The sequence below is a fragment of the Lagenorhynchus albirostris genome, chromosome 7 (genome assembly GCF_949774975.1).
Source record: "Lagenorhynchus albirostris chromosome 7, mLagAlb1.1, whole genome shotgun sequence".
Lineage (NCBI taxonomy): Eukaryota > Metazoa > Chordata > Mammalia > Artiodactyla > Delphinidae > Lagenorhynchus > Lagenorhynchus albirostris.
The window spans coordinates 14074801-14101436 of NC_083101.1; the positions used below are offsets into that span (position 1 = coordinate 14074801).

The 26636-nt window shown below is 37.3% G+C and overlaps 1 protein-coding gene across 1 annotated transcript in view; it reads left to right on the forward strand.

Moving 5' to 3' along the window:
• The window catches only part of MEGF9 (multiple EGF like domains 9), an 83378-nt gene that overhangs the window by 18582 nt on the left and 38160 nt on the right, over positions 1-26636 (forward strand). Inside the window, exon 2 of the mRNA XM_060154497.1 lies at positions 23753-23954. Coding sequence (XP_060010480.1) covers positions 23753-23954 — 202 coding nt within the window. The remainder of the gene's footprint in view (positions 1-23752; positions 23955-26636) is intronic.

The window sequence follows — 26636 nt, forward strand, 5'->3', positions numbered from 1 at the left end:
CTAAGATAATGTAATAATACAAGGGGACATGGACTAGTTTTCTGTTCTCTCTTATTAAGCAAACATTTGAAACCTATTTTGCTTGTTGGTATAACACACAGACCTAGAGGACTGAAATTAGAGACTTGACAAATAAAGTCAGCAATTGGTGCTGGACCTCTTAATGGATCTGGTGTTAGACGGAACAAACCCAAGTACTTCCTGTGTGACAGGCACTGTGGAGCTGAGGATAAAATGGTGAATGACTTAGGCATTTACAATCTGTTGGAGGGATAGACTTGTATACAAATGCTTTAGGATACTTATGTATGAGATTCCTTTACTTACATTTTCACTTTCTATCCTTATCTCAAACCTTCAAAGTATGGATGTGGAAATCCAGGATAAGAGAGATATTTTTTTTCTAGCTTTATTAAGACATGATTAACGTATAACATTGTCTAAGTTTAAGGCCAGAATGTGATGATTCATTGCACATTTATATTGCAAAATGTTTACCAGGATAAGGTGAGTTAACATATCCTTCACCTCACATAATTACCTTTTTGTTGTTATTATGGTGAGAATTTTAAAGCTCTACTAAGAGAGGTATTTATGTAATAATGGTAGATAGCTACAATTCAATATTCCATCTACCCAGCTCCAGAGTGTTTCTTCCCCCCCATCATATATTTAGCTTCCTCTAAAGACAAGATAATGCATATATATTATTTCCAAGCCCGAAGTAGTTTTCTTCCCATATTTTCTTAACTCTTTCAAACACTACCTAAACCAGTTGAGCCTCAAAAGATCCAGTCATTGGTGATTAAAAGTGCAGGCTCTAAAGTCATATTGTCTGGATTCAAATCCCAGTTCCATCATTTACCCTCTCTAAGTCTGTCAGCCAACTTCATAGAGTTGTGAGTACTGTTATGAGATAATGTTAAAACAGTGGAAGCATAAGGAAAGAATTACCTAAATGTTAGCTGTTAAAATTGTCTTTGGAATAGCAACTCATCTTTTTCCAAACATTCAGGAAATTTTGTTAAAATGCATTTAAATCAACCTACCTTATTCAAATTAATCGGTGAAGAGCTTTTGCCTAGCATGCATATTTGAGATCTGACCTCTGGTTCAGGGGATCAGTGAATGACCTTGGTATCACAAACACCTATGAAAATATGCCTGTGAAACTAGCATAAAGACACTCTAAGCTTTTCTTTATTATGGAAAATTTTGAAAATAAACAAAAGTTGAGAGAACAGTGTACTGACTTCTCTCATACCTATCACCCATCTGGACAACCATTCAGGCCAATCCTGCCTCATCCGTACCCCATCCATTTACCCCTCTCCTATTTTATTTTGAAATAAATCCTAGACATCATATCATTTTGTCTGTGAATATTTCAGAATGTGTTTCTAAAATATGTCTTCTCCTATTTTTCTTAAATAGCCAGAATACTATTATCATATCTAAATGAAAAAATGAACAATTTCTTAATATCATCAAAATGCTTTCTTTATGATGAGGGGGGAAATCTTTCCCTTTTTTTTGGCCATGCCACATGGCTTGTGGGATCTTAGTTCCCCAACCAGGGCTAGAACCAGTGCCCCCTGCAGTGGAAGCACCGAGTACTAACCACTGGACCATCAGGGAATTCCCTTTCTATTTTTTTTTCTTTATTAACATTTAAAAATTAATTTTATTTATTTACTTTGGCTCCACTGGGTCTTAATTTTGGCACACAGGATCTTCATTGTGGCATGCCGGACCTAGTTCCCTGACCAGGGATCGAACCCGGCGCCCCCTGCATTGGGAACCCAGAGTCTTACCCACTGTGCCACCAGGGAAGTCCCTCCCTTTTCCATTTTTCAAAGCTAAATCTAGAGACTTGATCGATCAGTTTGGGGGAGTAGTAATGAAAATTGATAGTCTTTTTGTTATCATTTCTAACGTTGCTAAATACCTCATATAACCCAACTAAGGATGAAAACTAGCAATATGAGGACTCTTTGAATTGTTTGGGTAGAACTGGGTGCAGATTATTATCTAGTTTTTACGTGTGAGTAAACTGACTCAAAGAAATGGTTTGTCAATGGTCATATAACCTGCAAACAACTTGTGCTGAAATTTGTCATTTGAACCATGCTCATTCCATAAATATTTGAGTTCAAGAAACTTACTATTTATATTTCTTTTTAAATGTCTATGGCCCACATTATTTTTATAACAAGGACATTCTTCCCTTTGATCACCTAATTTCTTTTATCTTTTGTTGTCTTAGAATTTTAAAGTACTTTCTCTCTCCTCTGTCCTATCCTAATTTTTAGCTGGTGGAGTGACTTTAGGGCTAATACAGGGGAAATTTTGGTCTCCAGCAGAGGATCAGTTGCAACTCTGAAAACAACTCAAGCAAATGGTCTATTGATAGTAGAACATTTCATTATAAAAAGTTCTTTTCAAATTCCAGGATATTGGTTGCTTGGTCACTGAAGAGTCTGTGCTACCATTCGCTAGCACCCTGGGTGTCTGAGCAGACCTGGTTAGGAATGTACTGCTCATTTTGAATGAGAAAAAAGGTTAGTGAAGCTGCCTCAAACATTGCAACACTCAAGTCAAATATTTTACATCTGCTGTATAGGTGATATAAAACATTAGTCTTTTAGAGCATACCCTAACATAAAAATAATGTCCATTTTGAGTGGTGCCAATTTTGATTACAAAATACCCCAGTATACCAACCTTTTTTATTTCTGTTCTTTAATTTTTAAGCCCTTGGACCTCTTAATTTCCCCAAAGTTTTATACACTGTCGAGTCAACAATTAACAGAAATGATAGTGCTGCTGAAATATGTCTTTGATATTGGTTCAGTTATATATCTGGAATGTTTATTCCCTTGGGCTTTCCAGCTGAGGGAGCCCAGCATGAACTCCTACTTTGGAAAATATCTGAGTGGGCAGATTTGTTTGCCACATTGCCCTCATTGTCTGTCTTTGTTTATTCAGCTGAAAAGCTGTGCTTGTCTCTTATACAGTCAGGCGTGAATCTCAAGGTCTCAGAAGCTGTTAAAATAGGTGGAAAAATTGTTTTGGGAAGGGAAAGGATGAAAATTGTTATCAGATATTGACATGATGTGCAATGAATGTGCTCTCTTAGGGAAGAGCATAATGACTTTAAGGTTGTTATCAAGCACAACTCTGATAACATTTTCATAGCCCTGTTTTATTAGGGTCTTTGATTTAATGCAGTTTTCCTGTCTTCTGGGTAAGAGGCATTGATAATTCATTGGCACATATGATTTGTTTTTGCAACAATAGAAAAGTAGGTTTTTAGGACGTGAGCATACCATCTGGCCCAGGTAACGATAAATTTTCTCTGATTATAATAGCGTGCGTATGCTCTCGGCATTTACTTTTCTGGCTATCTTTGTCTCTCAACTGGATTATTTTATTTTAGCAGGCTGCTGAAAGGTCTCTTTGCCTTCATTCTTTCCCAATCCTTTCTTTACATGCAGTCAGTTATATTTCTAAAATGAAGGTATAATCATGTTATGCTCTTTTGTATAAATCTCTTCCATGGCTACCCAGTTGCCCTTAAGAAAGCCCTTAACCTGTCACCACTCCTGCCTCCTATTCTATGTCAGAGCTATAATGAACTTTTCTCAGTTCTCTGTGCCCTGTTTTGCTTCCAGGTCATTACACAAACGTTGGTGTTTGGGATATTCTTCCTCTCTACTCTTAGCATGGCTAAACCTCCTCATTCTTTATGTCCCAGTCTAGATTTCTTCCTCTGGAAAGTCTTAATTAGGTGTTTCTCCCTGTGCAAACACGTACCATGTTTTCCCATAACATTGTGGCATATTTCCATTTTAGTACTTATCACACTATATTGCTACTTTGTTTTTCTCTTTATTAGACCTTAAGCTGTTTAAGGGCAGGAACCTTTTCTTTTTTTCCACATTGTTATATCTTCAGCATCTAGAAATTATACTACTCATTTCTGGTACAAAACTAATATGTTGAATGATTGAATTAATAATCAAGTGCATTGCCAAGAATCTTTAACAACATCCGAGAAAAATTACGATTCTCTGTTTTCACATTCTTGATATTTTTCTTCTCATCTTCTAGTCATATTCATTCATTAACTTATTTGTTCATTTAATTATTCAACAGAACATTGCTTTGAACCTCTTCAGCCTCCATACCTTGCCCAGAAGCATGTGGAAAGTACATGTGTGTGCTTCTGTTGTCCATCCTATTGAAACTTGGACTCTTTAGTACACACACATATAGTCCTTCCTCTCCCCGCCACAACCGCCATGTTTTGCTTCCTTGTATTGCTTTCCCTCGTTACTATTTAACTCTTCTGACATACTAGATATTTAACCTGTTTAAGTTACTTATTGTATGTCTCCCCCTGCTTTGAGGTGACGGCCATGAGGGCATGAATTTTGGTTTGTTTTATTTACTGCTGCATCCACAAGACCTAATACAATGTTTGGCACATGGTGAACCAATATATATATATTTGCTGAATGAATGAATACATTCATACCCTTAAATGTGCGTCTCTTTCTTCTTTGCTCTTTCGGTGCCCCTGATTCAGTCCTGCTTCCAGTACTGTGCTGTTTATTTTTTCTGTCTTTCATTTTTTGGACTTTTACATTTAGTCCTATTTTGAGGCCATAATCTTGGCTACCCCAGGCAAATCCTGTTTATCCATTTTATAGCCTCAGGTGACCATTACTCAACTTAAATCTGACTTCTGCATCTCCTAACCTGGTATCTGAAGCCCAAAGAGCCATGTATGTGTGTATTGGGGAGGGGTGAGTATACATTCAGAGATAGATCAGATGTGAAACCTGTTCTTCTAGAACCTAAATATGACAAGTAGATAAGTAACTATAGTACAAGATTGAGTAGGATAATATTAATAATGAGGAATTGGGGAGAAATGTATGTCTTATATATCATATTATATATAATATATCATATTATATTCAATACAATATTTCATATTGTATTGTGAAATATATCAAGCTTCCAGAAAAGCATAGAAAGTAATGTGGTAAGCATCCCCTGTATACCTACCTCTCAGCTTTGTAATATCTGAATTGTCTCCCACATTTGCTTCGGGTTTTTTTGTTTTGTTTTGAATGAAAATACTAGATATGACTAAAGCCTCCAGTGTTCCTCTTTTATCCAATTTTCTTCTTTCCCTACTTAGATGTAACCGCTATTCTGAATTTGGTTCTGTGTGTGTTCGTGCGTGTGTGCACACATGCATACACACACATGCACAATATAGGGTTGTTTTAATGTTTTAGACTTTGCATAATGGCATCTTCCCGTGCTTGTTTTCACTCAACATTTTTTTTTTGAGATTTATCTTTGCTGGTTCATGTAACTCTAGATTGTCTAAGTTGCTGTGTAGTTTACCACTATATGAATATACCACAGTGTATCCATTTTATTATTGATAGCTATTTCAAATAATGCTTTTCTTTACTATTTTAAATAAAGCTGCAATGAACTTGCCCATGTCTCTTTCTTCACAAATAGGAGGCTTTCTCTGGGGCAGTGCATCGCAATTAATGTGCATAGGAATCACCTGGGTATCTTGTTAAAATGTAGATTCTGTCTCAGTTGGTCTGAGGTGGACCTGAGAATCTGCATTTCTTACAAGTTCCCAGGTGATGCAGATCCATGGACCACACTTTGAATTGCAAGGCAGTAGTAGGTTGTGGCACATCATTATCTTTCTAGATACTGCCACGCTGTTCTTTGACGATGTCGTACAGGTTTATATTTCCAACAGGAGTGTATGAGGGATTTGGTTGTCCCAGGAGTAGCCTCTTCTAGATAACTATTTAAATGTAATCTGCAGCCATTCTCTTCTTAAAATTGGGAAGATTTTTGGGTGGGAAGGCAGGAAATAATAAAATTATTTCAGAGGATAGTTAGCTTAACTACAATATTTCTTAGGAATTGATCTAAATTATATAGATATATAGATTTTAATTAAATAATTTTCTAAAACTTCACTTGTTTCTTTCCAAATACTCCATTTTCCATTGTCAACCCAGACAGGGCTCAGGCTATAAGATGAACTATCCCAGATGCTGAAAGGGAAGGAGAACTGTGCGTCAGGCACTGTGCTCCCTTGTTACATTTAATCCCCACATTTGTACAAGCTCACAGCTAAGTATTACAGACAGTGTTTGTAGTCTAACCTGTCTGGCTTCAAGGTTTACATGGGAAATTAGTTTATTGCTCTTAGTTTCAGTTACCTGTAAAAAGGGAGTAGATCAGATAATTAGATCCTTAACTCCCAGCACCGAAGATTTCGTAGCTTCTTTGATAAATTAAGAAATGCATACACACATATTGTATGATGATAGCTTCTACCCATCTGTTTTTTCTGTTATAATTAAAAAGCACACATAAAATGTACCACTGTAACCATCTTTAAGTGTACAGTTTCAGGAGTGTTAATTTACATTGTTGTGAAACAGATCTTCAGAACTTTTTCATTTTGCAAATTTGAAACTCTATACTCATTAAACAGAACTCTCCCTTTTCTCCTCATCCCTGGTAAGTGCCATTCTACTCTGTTTCTCTGAATTTGACTCCTTTAGATACCTCTTATAAATGGAATCTTGTAGTATTTGTCTTTTTATGACTGATTTCATTTAACATAATGACTTTGTTTCATCCATGTTGTAGTATGTGACACGATTTCCCTGCTTTTTAAGGCTGCATTATATATATATATCTATATATATATATATATAGATAGATATATATATATTTTGTGGTACGTGGGCCTCTCACTGTTGTGGCCTCTCCCGTTGCGGAGCACAGGCTCCGGACGCGCAGGCTCAGCGGCCATGGCTCACGGGGCCAGCCGTTCCGCGGCATGTGGGATCTTCCCGGACTGGGGCACGAACCCGTGTCCCCTGCATCGGCAGGTGGACTCTCAACCACTGCGCCACCAGGGAAGCCCCCTAGGCTGCATAATTTTTATGGTATATATATCCCACATTTTGTTCATTCATTCACCTGTTGATGGACATTTGGGTTGCTTCCACATCTTGGCTATTATGAATAATGCTGATATGAACAGGGGTGTGCAGATATCTCTTCAAGACCCTTCTTTCACTGCTTTTGGATATATACCCAGAAGTGGAATTGCTGGATCATATGGTAATTCTATTTTAAAATTTTGGGGGAGCCTCTATACTGTTTTCCATAGTGGTTGCACCATTTTACAATTCTACCAACAGTGTGGTGACATCTTTCAATGGCACAGAAAGTAGTGAAAGGGATATGAAATCAGAAGTGAAGTAGGAAGAATAGGTAAATTCTACTGGTGTGAAGGTAAATTTCGCTTTGCCAGCATCTGTTTCCCTTAGATATTTTAGCTAACATTGCTTGCTTCTCCAAGACTATTATTAATACTTTCGGAGTGGAGGAGGAAGCCAAATTATTTCTTTTTTTTTTTTGACTTTTTATTGACCACTGGTCCCTGAAAATTTCTGAGATTGTTAACTTCCAGTAGTGCTTTAGCAATGATTAAGGAAAGTTTGAAAGTTGTGTTTTGTATTGTTTGCAAACTTGAACAAGATATTTGACATCTTGGTACTCCCAAATTCTTGTTAAAAAAAAAAAGAAGAAGCCTCCCAATCCATGTTTTAGAACTGTGACTTCTGACCATTTCAGTTTTCTTTTGAGGATCCTGTGAGTGTATGCATGTGTTTTTGGAAGGAGGGACAATTGGATTCCACTAATGGTATGTACAGGAAGAGCAGGAGTGAGCAGTGGAGTTGGAAGAGGAGTTTCTTCTCTCTTGTGCCCTTATTTTTGAATCTGAAGTGTTACCCAAATGCTTAGTCATGATGATAAGGCAAAGAACTTCACAGCTTGCGGTGTAGAACAATGCTGATACTGTATAAGTGTTTGATAATAGTGAAGTGTGGCAGGAGAGTGGGAAGAATTTGTCAACATGTTTTGAGGAGTAAGAGGATTAGATAGGGAACACAAAGTAAGATAGCCCACATCCAGTTCCAAAAGAAAAAAGTACTTCTTTCAAGGGTCCTTTGGAATAACTCAAGGCTCAGCTATTTCACTTGGCTCTTAACTTCAAATCTTTTAAACTTTTAGCACTGCAGACAGCTGCAGACAGGTATATTTTCCACCTTGCAGTATTTATTTATTCTGAAAGCAAGCAGACTTAATTTCACTTTATGACATACAGACAGGTATCTGTATGTTTGCAGAAGCAATTTTTACTAGTGAGACTGCCTCAATTCAGATTTTCATGTTAGGCTGCTACAATATTTATCAGTAAATCTATCACCTCCAGTCTCTCCTCTCTAATCCTTCCTTCACACTGCTGCTAAGGATAATCTAATTCCAGCTGGGCTCCTTATGGCCATCTGACCTTGAGGAAATTATTTTTCTGTGCCTTCATTTCCTTATCTTACCCCTGTATCACCTTATACCTACCTACCTTACTGATTCCTTGAAAGTTTTAAATGTCAGTGTATGTAGAGTACATGAAACAGTGCCTGGTATGTAAAAAGTAAATAAGTAACAAATAATGAATAGTAGTAGAGAGTGTTACTATTGTCATTATTATTGTTGCTATTTTGTCTTTGTTGTTGTTTTTACTTCTGAAGCCCAACGCTGGCCACATCATTGCTCTGCTCAAGAATTTTTCATATTCCCTTTTGCTTATAGCAAACTTTTTGGGTACATCAGAATCACTTTGAAACTTGTAAAAAATGCATATTCCTGAGTCCCCTCTCCCCCAAATAGAAATAGAGGTTTCTATTCAGTAGGTCTAGGATGGGACCCAGGAGTCAGAATTTCAATGTGCTCCCCAGGGGATTTTGAAGCAGATGGTACTGTGACCTTATTTGGAGAATCATTCCATGTAGGATGAAGTGCAAACTCCTTAGTCTGGAGTTCAGGGCCCCAGTAAACCCTTTAGATATGTATTTTCTCCTATGTTCCTTCCTATTAGTCTGTTGAAACCATAGTAAGATTTTCTCTCTACTCATGCTTCCCTGTATACACCAGGTATTTTCCCAGGATGGTATGGCATAATTTTGTGATCAAATATATATTTCTAGTAATCCATAAACCGTCTATTTAATAATATGTTTAAAGATTGGCTGGGGATGAATGTTAAACTATAATATGGGACCAACCTTCCCTTTTTTGAAAATTAGGAAACAGTTCCTAGGTTACATCACTGGGTGCCTTAAGATAGTATTTTTAAATTGACCTTTCCTCTTGCTCTGTTTGCACTCCTTTTCTCTGAACTCATTTTTCGGGTATTATCATGAGCAAATAGTTCTAGCCTTTAAGTTGCTCAGCTTTGCTCTGTAAATAGAGAGCAAATCTAAGTCCCAACCTCAGAAGCAATCAGCAGTACTTGAAGTTCTTTTATTTTTCTTACCTTTTCTGTTCTGTTGCTAAAAATTAAGGTATTAATGAAATTATTTAGGGTAATTTGAGTGCATTCTGAGATTGCTGATCCCTTTTAGTTCTCAATTCTTGCAATTTTTAGTAACATCTAAGAATGCTGCTTTGTTAAAAAGATTACTTATAATAAAATTGTAGGATGGGGAGGAGAAGGCCCTGTCATAGGTGTTTTCTTTGCCTTGTCTCTAATTTTTAAAACATTCTTATAAGTTAGGTATCATTATCCCAATTTTATGAAAAGAGGTCATGAAATTTAAGATCATAGAGCTTATAAACAGTGGTTTCTGTATTTGAACCCAAGTCCCTTCACCTCATAGACTGATCTTTTTCTACTATGGCCTGGAACCAGATTTCACATGTTAATTCACATTCTGTATTTGCTCCCCTCCCCGCTCCTTACCTCCCCTTAAACTCAAGGATACTGTAAAAATGCTGTAAATAAAAAAGCTCACAGAAATTCAAAGTTTGATAGAATAGTTATTCTTCCAAGCCGTATGGGCAGTATTTGGTTAATTCTGTCAGTGCATTCTGAATTTGATGGTGGCCTGAAAGAATAAAATGCACTTTCAAAAAGTAAGCAATTGACTCTTATTAAATAGCAAAATTAGGGGTTTTTTTTATTTTAAAGGCTTGAAAAATGCAAAGAAATGGGAAAATGTTGGCACATAAAGAAAAAATTTTTGTTTAGGTTCAGGTAGCAATTTGGCAGTTTAGCATAGTCCATATCCGTAACCCTTGACTCCTAAATCACTACACTTCTTTTAGAGAGATACTGGAAATATTAATTAACAGTATTCTTTTAGCTATGAGAATGCATTTAAATAAACAGATCCCAAATACTAAATCATGAGCATGCATGTTTAACCTTGAGCAATATATTAAGACTCTCCAGCCCAAAGCATATACAAGGTGTTGTGAGTCGCCAGTTGAGAATTATTTTTGTAGCTGGAGCAACTGTTTCCCCCTACCATACTGTTTGGCAGTCATTTGACTTGATGTTACTTTCTCACAAGGAAAACAGATTGAAAAAAAAAATTTGCTTTTAACAATACTAGGTGGAATTTCTTTCTTCTACTACTACTACTACTACTATTATTACTGCTACTACTCCTTCTCCTTCCTCTTCTTTTTCTTCTTCTTTCTTTCTACCCTTCCTCCTTTTTTCCTTTCCCTCCTTCCCTTCTTTCTTCTCTTTCTTATTTCCCTTCTTTCTTATTTCCTTCCTTCCTTCCTCCCCCTTCCCTCCTTCCTTCCTTCCTTCCTTCCTTCCTTCCTTCCCCCCTTCCCCCCTTCCCCCCTTCTCTTCTCCCCTTCTTTTCCAAGGAAGAAAGCTCTGTGGTGAAGTGGAATGAGGAAGGGCATTGGAGTAAGATGAACCTGGGTTTGAATGCTGTCTCAACCACTTACTGTAACTCTGTGGCCTTGGGCAAGTACTTACCTTCTTTAAGTTCTAGTTTTCCTATTTATAAACAACCTCTGCAAGGTTGTTGTGAAGGTAAATGTTCATACAAGTAAAATGTGTGACAAAGGCTGAGACATTGTAGGTAATAGTAAGTGGTAACTACTTTTATTATAATTAATAATAAAGCTAACCTAGGGATTAAGATAAGAAGTTATATGAAATGGCCTGCTCTATTTTACCAACAAACTATTGTGGTTGAGGAAACTCAGAATTGTATCTGTTTTTAGCCAAGCAAAATATAACTTTCAATGGAAGACCTCATTCCACGTAGCTTAAAAATAGAGGCCTTACTCAAAAGAATCAAGGGGAAAACCATTAGAAATAATAAGAGACTTCATCAAAATAACTATGTATTTTCCCCAAGAAATCCAAGTTAATAAGTTTTACTAACTAAAACTAATTAGAAGAGATAATGGAAAAAAAGATCACAGTTCTAACCACTACTGCTACCACTACCACTAATGATAAAAAGTTTAGGAATAATCTCACCAAGATATGTGTGAAACTCATATAAATATATTTTTAATTATGAAATTTCACTGAGAGATTTAAAAGAAGACTGAATAACTGGAGAGGCATGCCAGTGCTCATAGATGGGAAAACTGAATATCATAAAGCTATCAGTTCTTAACACATTAACTTTTAGAATAAGTAGAATTACTGGAAAAATTACAGTAAGATCTTTTTTGGAGGAAATGTGGCAAACAGAGTTCAGATGAAAACATAAGTACTATGAACCACTGAAAGAAAATGTAAAGAAGAATAGCAGTGAAACATATTATAAAGCTGTAGTTATTAAAACCTTTTTTTTTTTTTTTTTTTTACTGTACTGGCACAAGAATAGATCAATTTCAAAATCAGAAACAGATTCTGATGTGAAAAATATATTAATATATGTTATAAAAAGGACCATAGTTTATTTAACAATTCACTGGTTGAAGGACATTTAGGTTGCTTCCAACTTTTAGTGATGATGAAGCAAACTGCCATAAACATTCACTTACACTGATGTGTGAACATAGGTTTCATTTCTCTTGGGTAGATCCCTATGAGTGGAATTGCTGGGTCATATGGGAGGTGTAAATTTAACCTTATAAGAAACTTGTTTTCCAAGTATTCCTCTCAGCAACGTATAAGAGTTCTAGTTACTCAGCATCTTTGTCAGCTCTTGGTATTGCCAGTTTTTTGAAATTTAGCCTATCTATTAGGTATTTAGTAGTATGTCATTATGGTTTTAATTTGCATTTTCTTAATGAAAGATGTTGAACATCTTTTCAAGTGCTTATTTGCCATACACACATCTTTGGTGAAGGGTCTATTCCGACCTTTTCCCCATTTTTAAATTACATTGTTTCCTTTTTGAGTTTTGAGAGTTCTTTGTATATTCTTGATACAAGTCCTTTGACAGAAATGTGATTTGCAAATACTCTTCCAGTCAGTGGCTGTGTTTTCATTCTCTCAGTAGTATTCCAAAGAACAAAAGTTTTAAATTTATTTTAATAAAGTCCAATTTATAAATTTTTCTCTTACGGGTTTTGCTTTTGGTGTGTATCTAAAAGTTCTTTGCCTGACCCAAGGTCAATCAGATTTTCTCTTATGTTTTCTTCTTGAGGTATTATAGTTTTACATTTTACTTTTAGGGCTATGATCTATTTTGACTTAATTTTTTACAGGGTGTGAGGTTAACTCAAGGTTCAGTTTTCTGCATATGGATGTCCAGCTGTTCCAACCCCATTTATTGAAAAAAGCTATTTTTTCAAAAAAAATTTATTTTATTTTTATTTTTGGATGCGTTGGGTCTTTGTTGCTGTGTGTGGGCTTTCTCTGGTTGTGGTGAGTGGGGGCTACTCTTCGTTGTGGTGTGCGGGCTTCTTATTGCGGTGGCTTCTCTTGTTGTGGAGCACGGGCACTAGGTACGTGGGCTTCAGTATTTGTGACACGTGAGCTCAGTAGTTGTGGCTTGTGGGCTCTAGAGCACAGGCTCAGTAGTTGTGGCACACGGGCTTAGTTGCTCCACGGCATGTGGGATCTTCCCAGAACAGGGCTCGAACCCTTGTCCCCTGCATTGGCAGGCAGATTCTTAACCACTGCGCCACCAGGGAAGCCCGAAAAAAGCTATTTTTCTCCATTGAATTGCCTCTGTGCTTTGTCAAAAATTAGTTGATGATATTTGTGAAAGTCTATTCTTGGGCTCTCTATTCTATTCCATTGATCTTTGTGTTTATTCTTTCACCGATAACACGTTGTCTTGATTACTGCAGCTTTAGATTGTCTTGAAATCAGTTACTGAGACTCCTTCAACTTTATTTCTCTTCGGCTATTCAAGTTTCAACCAAAAAATCCTGCTGATATTTTGATCAGGGTTCATCAGCTCTGTAGATCTAATTGTTATGGTATGTCTCTCCATTTATGTAGGTCTTTCTGGTTTCTTTCATCAGTGTTTTGCAGTTTTTAGCATAAAAACCATACACATACTATTTTACTTTATATCTAAGTATTTCATATAGAGAGATGGCAAGAATTATCCATATTTTATAGACTGAGACACTGAAACGCAGAACAGTTAGACTTACTGAAGGTCACGGAGATAGTTAATTAGCAGTATATTTTGGTTTTCAGGTGTCCTGGGTCTCTCTAGTGTTTTGTTTTTTTAATTTAATTTTATTTACTTTTTTATACAGTAGGTTCTTATTAGTCATCCATTTTATACACATCATTGTATACATGTCAATCCCAATCGCCCAGTTCATCACCCACCACCACCCCCGCCGCTTTCCCCCCTTGGTGTCCATACGCTTGTTCTCTACATCTGTGTCTCAATTTCTGCCCTGCAAACCGATTCAGCTGTACCATTTTTCTAGGTTCCACATATATGCGTTAATATACGATATTTGTTTTTCTCTTTCTGACTTACTTCACTCTGTATGACAGTCTCTAAATCCATCCACGTCTCTACAAATGACCCAATTTCGTTCCTTTTTATGGCTGAGTAATATTCCATTGTGTATATGTACCACATCTTCTTTATCCATTCGTCTGTCGTTGGGCATTTAGGTTGCTTCCATGACCTTGCTATTGTAAATAGTGCTGCATTGAACATTGGGGTGCATGTGTCTTTTTGAATTAAGGTTTTCTCTGGTTATATACCCAGTAGTGGGATTGCTGGGTCTGTCTAGTGTTTTTACTACTCGTTTTCATAGGCAGAAGCTTCTTCTTTTTTTTTAAAAAACATCTTTATTAGAGTATAATTGCTTTACAATGGTGTGTCAGTTTCTGCTTTATAACAAAGTGAAAGCAGAAGCTTCTTATAGTGAAAAACGTGTACTTTGGTGTTATTTAGTTTGAGTTCCAGTTTGTTCTCCTGTGCTGGTTAGTTGTATGATTTGTTTCATCTCTCTAAGACTCAATTTCCTCCTTCAAAGAACCTTCCTCACAGGATTGTGGTGAAGACTAAAGGAGGCCATATGTGTAAAGTTTCTAATGTGAAGTTTGATATACATACAGCACATGCTCAATAACTGGTAATATCATCTCTGTTACTATTTGTAGTAAAAGGTAGTTGTTACAGCCTTTCCCAGAACTTGCTGTCTTGTCTCATTAATTAGATGAATTGTCTTTGAATTGTGGAAAACTGGCAGTGAGCCAGGGACAAGCACTAACAACATGGTCCTTAAAGCATGAGACAAATTGTTCAACAAAACCTATGTCATGCTACACTTTTTTTTCTCATATGTCTACCATAAAGTAGAAGAAATGTTTTGCAATACTGAATTGTGTTTGGGAATTTTAATGGATATATTTTTATTTTAAAAGGTAAAGCTTTCTTTAAAAGTGGTGGCTTTAAAACTTTCCATATTTCTACAAAGCCTGGTTTAACTCAAAAACTCATCAACTTTAGTATTGTTTCCCAGCTTTGCAAAGATTTGTGACCTTACACTGGCATAACATAAATGTGAAATATAATTTGAGTATCAGTGTTATGCTAGAGTAGGACCTTTTATAAAAATAAGAACTCTATGTTGATAATTCCTTTTCCCTAGAATGAGGCCTTTCTGAGACTCCTGTACTCTAAACCTACAAAGATGAAATATGGGCCTAATAAAAACTACGTTTTGAAATAAATACCCCATACACTTAGGAAATCAGGTCTATAGTCAAGACAGTATAATTTGTTGTTGTTGTAATTTTCTGTTCTTTTGATGTTCAGGCAGAGGTTTGAATTAAGTATTCCTATTTCCAACAATTATTTTTCCTTTTCTTTTCAACTTGAAAATCAGGAGAGATGTTATTTTTGTAGATGCTATCCTAGGTTTGTGAAAAAGGATGAAGTTTTATGTTGGATAGATTCAAAGTTGTTTTCCTGGTCTTTGTTTAAATAGAGTAGGATTTTTAATGATCAATCTCAAAGGGAAATAAGCAATTGTATATGAAAAGGGGTTGGAAATCCTATACCTCTTTATCTTTCATTTTTTCCCTCTTCTCCCTCATTCTACATAGGAGCAATTACAATCCAAGACTTTAGTTGAAGCCAAAGGAAAAAGGAAAATTCTACTTCTTTTAGTTAAATAGCATTTTAAATCCTAAAATGTTCCACAACTCCTTATGCAGTAATCAGCCGAAGCGTTAATCAGTTCTCGCTGTCTTAATTGTAACATTAGCTTTGAAAAAGACTGAGTTATTAGTTGGGTCCCATGTTGACTTTAGTGCCACAGTCCAGCTAAAATCGTTGCTTGTGGTACACCATGGCTTCCCTCTAGCAAAATTTAAGAATCTAGTCTAGTAAAACCTCATTGCTTTTTTTAAACTTTTTTTAATTTTAAAATTTATATCCAATAAAATTTACTCATTTGGTTCTCAGTTTTGACAAATGCACAATCAAGATACAAAACAATTTCATTACTCCCTCAAAATTCCCTTGAGCTTGTAGTTAGCCCTTCCCCCTACCTGCCCCCCCACCCCAATTCCTGGAAAACCCCTGATCTTTTCTCTGCTCTTATAGTTTTGCCTTTTCCAGAATATCATGTAAATGGAATCATATAATATGTACCTTTTTGAGCCTGGCTTTCTTCATTTAGCATAACACATTTGAGGTCCATCACATCCTTGTCAAAGCATCCATGTCAATGCTTCCTTCCTTTTCATTGCTGAGTAGTATTCCATTGTAAGAAAGTACCACAGCCTATCCAGTTCACTAGTTGAAGGACATTTGGGTTGTTTCCAGATTTGGGTGATTATGAATATAGCTCTATAAACATTTTAATACAAGTTTTTGTGTGAACATAGGTTTTCATTTTCCTTGATAAATACCTAGGGGTGGAATTGCTGAGTCATATGATGAAGGTATATTTAATTTATAAGAAACTATCAAACTATTTTCCAAAGTGTCTGTACTATTTTGCATTCACAGCAATAGTTTTTGAAAGTTTCAATTCCTCTGCATCCTTCCCAGCAATCGATATTGTCATTTTTTTGTTTTGTTTATTTAACTTGAGCCATTCTAATAGGTGGGTATTCATTGCCTCTTACTGTGCAATTTGCTCTTTGACTTCCATTCAGTAGATGCTGTTATAATGGTTGCATTGTGTGTGTAGAGAATACTTTTAAACATTAGAATACAGTTAATAGAGAGAGAGAAAAGAAGGAAAAGGAGAAAGTAGAGGAATAAGAGGTTATTCTTTGGGAAGTTGGGAAGATGTGTTTTTTTCTTTGGCTTTAGGGTACAAAGCAGGAAGTGGTGACAATTGTACCAGTATGATGAGTGCCGCCATAACTCTTGTCATATGACCTCTGTTCATAAAGCTCCCCAAATATTTTATATCCTGGAATCAGCTTATTCCCATCTAATGATAAGCCTGAGAAACTCAATTTCTCCATAATTATAAATGACCTCTAGATAGTGCCTTACAAAATAATTATGTTTTCCTGAAGGAGATACTAAAGTGTATTTATTTTTTACTTAAGTGTATATTTTCAGATAATTTTAAACTTACTAAACTTGAATTTTTAATGTTTTAAATTTTCATTATAAGATTAAATACTGAGTCTTAATATATTTTAAATACTTCTAGTTTTTGCTGCTTTGAGATTGAACAGAAGATGCCATATTATAGTACATTTACTATGTCTTCTGAATATGGGGAAAAATGAAAAGTTTTAGAATAGCCAAAAGCAGTTTTTCTTTCCTTCTTTTTTTTTGGTATTAATAGATATATTTTTTGTATTCTTTCAATATCTGAAGATATTGAAAAGCAAGAGTGAAATGATTGTTGAAGGAATGGAGTCAGAGATTGAGTTTTGCAAAGGTATTTCCACAATTTTGCAAGAGGCTGTAGATGGAATTTCAGGCTATATTCCTGAATCAGATTCCTGTGAGTGCTCTGTGTTAGTTGTATTTACAAGTATTTTTTTCAGTATCTATGCTTAAGTGCAATACTTGTTTCATAATCATTTTAGTTCAGCAACAGTGCTGATACCAATGAACATTTCTTTATGAGATTTGCATCATGAATTAACTGAGGACACAATTTTTTTCACTTATTCAGTCTTTTTCAAATCTTTCACTTCTTTTATAGTTCTTTTTTATCTGCAAAAGGCTAACACACTATTATATCAAACTGCCTTAGTCTTCAGACATCATAGTTAATTACAGCACTCAGAAAGGACTTCAGAAACAGGCACAGAGAAACAAAGGACACATTAATTAGGCCATATTACTACAATTAATATTTTTCTAAAAACTCCCATCGAAGTAGCTGCAGTTACCAAAACATAATTAAAATTCTGTAGATGATATAATGGACTTTTTACTGAGCTAAGGACACGAGTTGGTTAAAAGTTGAATGCAGGGAGAAGCCTACCAGGTGTATGAAAAGCCCGGAAAAGATCTTTAATATGTTCAAGGAGATAATCTCTTACCAGGACAGGTGTTTTTGCATAAAGAGGGGACTTACGGGACTTCTTAACAAAATTACTTTTATTTTCTTTAGGGCTAAAATTTTCATCTTTTGGCTTTGGTAAGGGATGTTTGAAAAGTGCAGTGTTTAATTAATTAATTAATTTTTAATAAATTTATTTATTTTATTTATTTATTTTTGGCGGCGTTGGGTCTTTGTTGCTGCGTGCGGGCTTTCTCTAGTTGCAGCGAGCAGGGGCTACTCTGTTGCACTGCGTGGGCTTCTCACTGCGGTGGCTTCTCTTATTGCGGAGCACAGGCTCTAGGCGCACAGGCTCCAGTAGTTGTGGCTCACGGGCTCTAGAGCATGGGCTCCGTAGTTGTGGTGCACGGTCTTAGTTGCTCCATGGCATGTGGGATCTTCCCAGACCAGGGCTCGAACCCATGTCCCCTGCATTGAGGTGGATTCTTAACCACTGCACCACCAGGGAAGCCCTATATTTCTGTGTTTTTGTTTTTTGCGGTACGCAGGCCTCTCACTGCTGTGGCCTCTCCCATCGCAGAGCACAGGCTCTGGATGCGCAGGCTCAGCGGCCATGGCTCATGGGCCCAGCCGCTCCACGGCATGTGGGATCTTCCCGGACCGGGGCACGAACCCATGTCCCCTGCGTCGGCAGGTGGACTCTCAACCACTGCGCCACCAGGGAAGCCCCCTATATTTCTATTTTTAAACAGTTTGGCTCCAGATTTTAGTTTCTTATTCTTCTTCGGGGTTCAAGTCACTGTATTTCATTGTTCTTCAGAAGCCAAACAAAAAGAAATGTCTCCCTGCTAATATATATGTTACTCTTCTCTATTTTTCTGTAGAGTTTTCCTAAGAATTATAGGGCACTGAAAGGAAACACGCTACTCAAATGATGGCGAGTTTATTCCATATTTACTCATAGGCAACCAAATGAGCCTTTTGGCATTTCATTCAGACTCGTCTGTGATTAGCGTTTTGTGTCCTCTTCATCTTGTTTCACTCCCATTAACATACACACTAGTGCCTTACCATCAGTCATGTCACAGACTCCTTTGTGCCGCTCTGGTGTCTAAGATTCTACCTCATTAAAAAGTCAGCACTTCATCTCTTGTCTTTGGCTATAGGTCCTTCCCACTGCTTTTATCGATTGACATGTCTTTTCTTCTTTTTTCATATTGCCAGTCTCCTAGAAAATTGCATTGTTTCTGCATTAACTCCTATCTGGTTCCGTATGAATGTCAAGAACTGTGAAGGCTCTGAGAGTTTACTTACAAGCTAATGAGTTATCCTGACACAATTTAATGCATGTTCATAGTCCTTTATATTTATTACTGTTGCTCATACTATTCATTTAATTTGGATCATTTCATTTGAGGTTAAACACTGGGATAGGGCCTCAGATTCTGAGCTCCAAACCGAAAAGATGCATATGTTCCCTGGCACTTGACTTGGTATGCTTTACTTCAGCTTCCTTCCCTTTGGTTAATCTGGGGAGGAATGTTGATGTGATAGTGTATTTTTGTCTTGCTATATCAGGTGATAGCACTTCATCCTGGCCCTAGGGTGATCGTCTCTTCTCTTGCTGAAATATTTGCAATTCACCCCACTACTGTTAGGATGATTAGTACCAAGGGCATATAATCAATAAATGCTCTTTTTTTCCTCTCTGAAACCATGTCCTACACCCTTTTGTTTTCATCGTTGTATTTGTAGGCACCCATGTTGGTAATGTATGGAGCCCAGCATATGAAGGATACGCTGTTCTTCTCTACCTGACCCACAGCTTAAATTCCTGAATGTCAGGACGCTAATTCTATTTCACAGACATTGTCCAAAACTGACATGGTAATAAACCTAATCCCAGGCTTTCAGATCTCATCACAAAGCTGTGGCCTGTGAATCTGGCCATCTAAATTGTGTTTCTATTATTTTATTTGGAATCCCTTTCTTCCAGCTATTGTAGTAATTATTTCGGCACGCCAAACGGCTTCCAGTTTATGTGTTGGGCCTGAGTGTTATAGGTACTGTATTATGCCTGTTTACAGATGAGAGAAGGAAGGGACAAGGAGGTTAACTAACTTGCCTAAGGTCATAAAGTTAGTAAGTGATGGAGCTGGATTTAAACCTGTAGCTGTCTGCTTCTATAGTCTGTGCTCATATCTGCTTCACTTTACTGCCTTAATCTTTAAATTACTGTTGTATGAGGGTCATGGGTGGTAGTTGTTGTTATGGGTTCAAACAAGGGGCAATAGAATTAGAGTTTATGGAGGAGTAAATTTCAGCTGATTCTTGAAATAAGGGACAGATTTAAATATGTGGAGAGGAGAGAACATTACAAGGAGCACAGAATGGGACTGAAAAGAGTATGTTCAGGGGATAATGAAAAGGCTGAATGAGTTCTATAGAAATAATAAATAACCAACAAACTTGGTTACTACTGAAGTTTTATCCGTAAGACTTGATTGAAAAAAATACTTAGTCTTTTGGGCTTCCCTGGTGGTGCAGTGGTTGAGAGTCCACCTGCTGATGCAGGGGACAGGGGATCGTGCCCTGGTCCGGGAAGATCCCACATGCCGCGGAGCGGCTGGGCCCGTGAGCCATGGCCGCTGAGCCTGCGCGTCTGGAGCCTGTGCTCCGCAACGGGAGAGGCCACAACGGTGGGAGGCCCGCGTATTGCAAAAAAAAAAAAAAAAAAAAACACAAAAAAACCCTTAGTTTTTATCTCAAAGTTCTGAACAGTTTTACTAAAAATGTTATTCATTGGGAACACTGATTCACATTTTAGATGGAAGCACATTAGTAAAGAAATAATAGAATAAAATTCTCAGTCTTTATTATAGAGTTTTTTAGTCCATTCATTTTTCTTGAGCTAATTCTGCCCACACCGGCAAAATTTGCTTGGTTTAACTTGTGATGAAATTGGTCCAGCAGGAGGAATTGAATGTATGTTGGAATTCTGCCAGATTTTGGAAGAAAATGTTATTTTTAGCATTCTGGTCATTTTTGGTAGAGTGAAGGCCTTGCCATGAAGTTGTTATTGGCAGGTTTACAGACCACTAGACACGGCTTCCTTATTTACAAAAACCACACACACACACACACACAAACCAAGAAACTAGAAATAATGTGAAAACATGTAACTCTGTCACAGAAATGTCATGCTTATGTAGCTTAGTAAAACTAAGAATCCTGATTGAGACGGGAAACTTATTCCTTTCCTAAGTTTGGGGCTGAAGAAATCTGAACTCTCCTCTGGGTTTTGTAACTAATTCACCACTCAAGCTTAAAATATACATAAAATAAACAAATCACTTACATATTCATTCATTTGGTATATTTACAAATTAGAAGAGGTGTGAAGAGCAGAGAGATAAGCTGACACCAAAGGTTAGGAACTGAAGAAGTGTGGGCCGAGAGTTGGTCAAGTGAGAACATCTTTGTGGAATCCTTTGTTTGGACTTGTGTGCATAAGCTATTTGTGATGACATAAAGAATTTTGAAGGTTAATTTCGTTGTCTAGAATAGAGAAGCAAACTTCTTTATAGCTTTCTTTTTAAGACTCTGGATTTGCAGTTTATCCAGTATCTTTTTAAAAATCATCAAAAGTTATGTTAAAGATTTTTTTCAAGCTAAACTTTTATCTATATGTATAATGTCATTTTATATATTGATAGTTCCTTACTTATTCAGAAGTATAATTTGTCATAGATTTCTCTGAGCTTTTTTTTTTTTTTTTTTGTGGTACGCGGGCCTCTCACTGTTGTGGCCTCTCGCGTTGTGGAGCACAGGCTCCGGACGCGCAGGCTCAGCGGCCATGGCTCACGGGCCCAGCCGCTCCGCGGCATGTGGGATCTTCCCGGACCAGGGCATGAACCCGTGTTCCCTGCATTGGCAGGCGCACTCTCAACCACTGCGCCACCAGGGAAACCCTCTCTGAGCTTTTTAAACCGAGGTCCATAGCTACTTTGGAATGGGGGCTATTCCTAAAATATGTACAAGGTTTTATCTGCAATTGACTTTAACTACATGTTTCTGTATATGGTTAGAAAGTCGTATGTTGATACTTTGTCAAACTATGTGGAAAATACTTTCTTCTTAATAGAATGAGTATAAATAATAGCAAAAAACAAATCCTAACTGACCTTTAAATGTATCTGCATTAAAAAGCTAAAGCCGCTAACACATATATATGGAATCTAAATTTAAAAAAAAATGGTTCTGATGAACCTAGGGGCAGGACAGGAATAAAGACGCAGATGTAGAGAATGGCCTTGAGGACACGGGGGTGGGGGGGCGGGAAGCTGGGACGAAGTGAGAGAGTGGCGTGGACGTATATATACTACCAAGTGTAAGATAGCTAGTGGGAAGCAGCTGCATAGTACAGGGAGATCAGCTCGGTGCTTTGTGACCACCTAGAGGGGTGGGATAGGGAGGGTGGGAGGAAGATGCAAGAGGGAGGGGATACAGGGATATATGTATACATATAGCTGATTCACTTTGTCATACAGCAGCAACTAACACAACACTGTAAAGCAATCATACTCCAATAAAGATGTAAAAAACAAAAAAAATCTAAAGCTGGGACTTCCCTGGTGGTCCAGTGGTAAAGAATCCACCTTACAATGCAGGAGACACGGGTTCGAGCCCTGGTCTAGGGAGATCCCACATGCCGTGGAGTAACTAAGCCCACATGCCACAACTACTGAGCTCGCATGCCACAATGAGAGAGCCCGCGTGCCACAAACTACAGAGCCCACGCGCTCTGGAGCCCATGAGCCACAACTAGAGAAGAGAAAAACCCACAGGCCGCAACTAGAGAGAAGCCCGGGTGCTGACATGAGGAGCCCGGGCGCTGCAACGGAAGATCCCGCATGCCGCAACTAAGGCCTGATGCAGCCAAAAATAAATAAATAATAAAATAAATCTTAAAAAAAACCCACGGAAATGATTTTTTTTTTTTTCGGTACATGGGCCTCTCACTGTTGCGGCCTCTCCTGTTGCGGAGCACAGGCTCCGGATGCGCAGGCCCAGTGGCCATGGCTCACGCGCCCAGCCGCTCCGTGGCATGTGGGATCTTCCCAGACTGGGGCATGAACCCGTGTCCCCTGCATCGGGAGGTGGACTCTCAACCACTGCGCCACCAGGGAAGCCCCTTGGAAATGATTTTTTTTTTTAAAAAAAGCTAAAGCCAACTACTTCTAAATATTTTCATTCAAAAAACTGTTTGAAATATCTAAAGAAAATGTTTATTTTCTAAATCTTTTAATTTGGGAAAGAGATTCAAATTGTGATTGGTTTTAACCCACTGATCAGGATGCCCCTGTAAACGTTCTCACCTGGGATTTATTGTTTGTCATTTCCTCACCTTAAAGTTGCAATTCTCCGTTAATTTCTTCCTGGGAAGAACATACTAGTTCATGATTTCAGCTGTAGCACAATCTTGTCTGACCTGTATAAGTTACCACAGTCAACTGTCTGCGCTTCTGCTGCTATACAGCGGGATTATTTATTATTTAACGTGTAGTCATTTCCAGTATGTGCTCTCAGTGCCATGTAGATAAGCATAGGCCCTGCCTTTGGAGATTTCTAATCCAGAAAAACTAGTAATATACAGACCCACCCATACATTGGAGTATAGGGTAAGAGGGCTAGAAGATAAAGAGTGCTGAAAAAGAAATTGAGAATGTTAGTTTTATAATTAGTTTATATACTTTACTGTATATAATTCCCAATTTAAATAAACTAAATAGGATAGAAAGTGAATTTGAACTAGACTTAATTTTATCCATCCTTACAAAGTTGTCATGAATATTTATTAAGAAAAATAAAATAGAGCTTATTTTATTAGGAAAGCATTAAACCTTAATTGATATCTCTTTCCCTCTTTTCTTTGCAGGATATGTATGTAACTGCTCTGTGGTCGGAAGCCTGGATGTGAATCGCTGCAACCAGACCACAGGGCAGTGCGAGTGTCAGCCAGGTTATCAGGGTCTTCGCTGTGAAACCTGCAAGGAGGGTTTGTACCTGAATCGTACTTCCAGGCTCTGTCTGCCATGTGACTGTAGTCCACGTGGAGCCCTCAGCATACTCTGCAACAGGTAAGCAGCAGAAGTTGAAGGTAAAATTAATTTTATTTTATCACACACACAAAAAGGCCTCTGCTCTCAAGGACCAGACTGGTTTAAATAAAGGGGCCATAGATTTACAAAATATTTCACATATTTTTATCATTTTGTGAATTATATTTGATGTCAAGATTTAAAAGCTTCTAATTTACTGATTTAGTTCTTCAAAAGCACCTCGGTAACCAATTTTGCCTTGTAATAGTTTCTCTAAATTTCATGGGAAAAAAGTATTGAGAAAGCAGTCTGCTTCCTGGAAGCAATAACTTCCAGGCATTTCCAGTGAAAATGTCCTTGTTATGTTTATTAACATACTATTAGAGTTTCAGGAAACTTATTCTTTGGTTTATTTTTTCTCTTTTCAAAATTCTAAAGCTGTTTCTTTGCACATGTAAGGCTTAAACTTGGTAATATCCTAATGTCTTTAATTAGTGTGAAAAAGACTGGTTTCACTCTATGTACCAGTATATACATTTTGGGGGACCAAAACTAGATTAAGCAGAAATTGTCTGGAAATTACCTTTAAAATAGTAAATTATTTGTAGGTGACTTAATCTAGTAGAACAGTGCCCTGTAATCTAAGGATCTGCCTTCTACTCCACTGAAAGTAATTATCATTTGACCTTGTGTGAGGTACTTAGCTTTCTGTGGACCTCAAGTGAAAAAGCTGAAGAGGCAGTGTTATGTGATGAAAAGAACAGAGCTTTGGGATCAATCTAACCTGGGTGTGGATCCAAGATCGGCTGCCACTTAGGAGCCTTGTGATTTCAGCAACTTATTTCACTTCTCTGCGCCTCAGTTTCTTCTCAAGGTTGTTGTGAAGGTTAAATGAGTAGAATCTATGTAAAATACCAAGCACACCTCACTCAATTAATTCTGGTTTCTTTCAATTTCAGAGGAATATTGTTGGCTTGATGAGGGAGTATTTTTAAATAATCTTTAGCTCCTTGGCAGAAAAGTTTCTTTATACTTAGCAGTAGATACTTTGGATGCTTTATAAATCATATAGTACAGGGACTTCCCTGATGGTCCAGTGGTGAAGTCTCCATGCTTCCACTGCAGGGGACCTGGGTTTGATCCCTGGTTGGGGAACTAGGATCCCACATGCAGCGGGGCGCAGCCCCCCCCAAAATTGTATTGTACAATACTGTATCATATTTTACTTCTATTAAAAATATAGATGTGAACTTAAGAAGTTTATAATTTCAAATACGACAATAATCGATGTTTATGATGCTTGGTATTTTTAAATAGTTAACTGTCTAAATCCTCATAGCAACTCCTTTTATGTAGGTTATTAAATCACAAAGATAGTAAGTGGCAGAAAAGGAATTCCAAATTTGGTCTTCCAGTACTAAGTCCAGTATTCTTATCATCATGCCGTATAGCTTCTATAATGAGAAAACTGATAATCACTTTGTTACTTGAGTTTGAGAATATAACGGTTGCTTACCATTGCTCCCTTTATTCCCCTAAAACATGCCGACACAAGTTATATTCAGAAGGCCCACATTTCTTACCATTTTAAAAGATGAGATTTGTATAAGTCTGTTCATTCTGGTACCTAAAGGCATGTCCACTACTTTTTTTTAAATAATATTTATTTATTTGGCTGTGCTGAGTCTTAGTTGCGGCACTCAGGATATTTGTTGTGGCATGCGGGCTCTTCGTTGTGGTGTGTGGGCTCCTCCCTAGTTGCAGCGTGTGGGCTCCAGAGCACATGGGCTCTGTAGTTGCGGCATGCAGGCTCTCTAGTTGTGGCACGTGGGCTCAGTAGTTGCTCCATGGCATGTGGGATCTTAGTTCCCCGACCAGGGATCGAACCCACGTCCCCTTCATTTGAAGGCGGATTCTTAACCACTGGACCACCAGGGAAGTCCCCTGTCCACTACTTCTTTTAAAATAAGATTCTGCAAACACGTTTGCTTTGAGTACTTTTGGAAAGATAAAAAAGTGTTTACTTCTAGGCCAAACTACCTTATTAGAGGAGAAAGAAATGAGAAGAGTGAGAGAGAGTTTGAAAAGCTGGAGAAGAGGGAAAAAAGTAATACTAATGTTTATGTAATATACTGCTGTTTTCATAGGTCTTTTACAAATTACTTTTTATTTATCTTTTCCCTGACAGTGAATGTCATCAAGTGACATAGGCTAAAACACCATTCTGAAAATAGGTAGTAACTATAAAGTAGTGGAAAAGTGCACTGGACATTCGAAAGTCTAGGGCAGGGGTCTGTAAACCAAATCCATGAACCAAATCCAGTCCACTGCCTGTTTTTGTAAATAAAGTTTCATTGGAGCACAGAAGCCTCATTTCTTGATTGTTTTGGCCCCAAGGATAGGCATATTAAAATTTTGAGATAAATCCATAATTCTTTTCTATGAGTTACTACAGAGTAATATTTAATTAAATTTTTAAAATAATATTATTTCAAAATGTCAGGCAATTTGTCAGAGCAAGCAATGCATCACAAAAGTCATTTAAAAACTTGTACTTAAAGAAAGTCATTAGAAGGAAGGCATGGGAGCTCAGAATCCAGCTCTAAGCACTGCATTTCTTTTTCTTTTCGACTTTTAATTTTATTTTATTAAAAATGTTTTTAACATCTTTATTGGAGTATAATTGCTTTACAATGGTGTATTAGTTTCTGCTTTGTAACA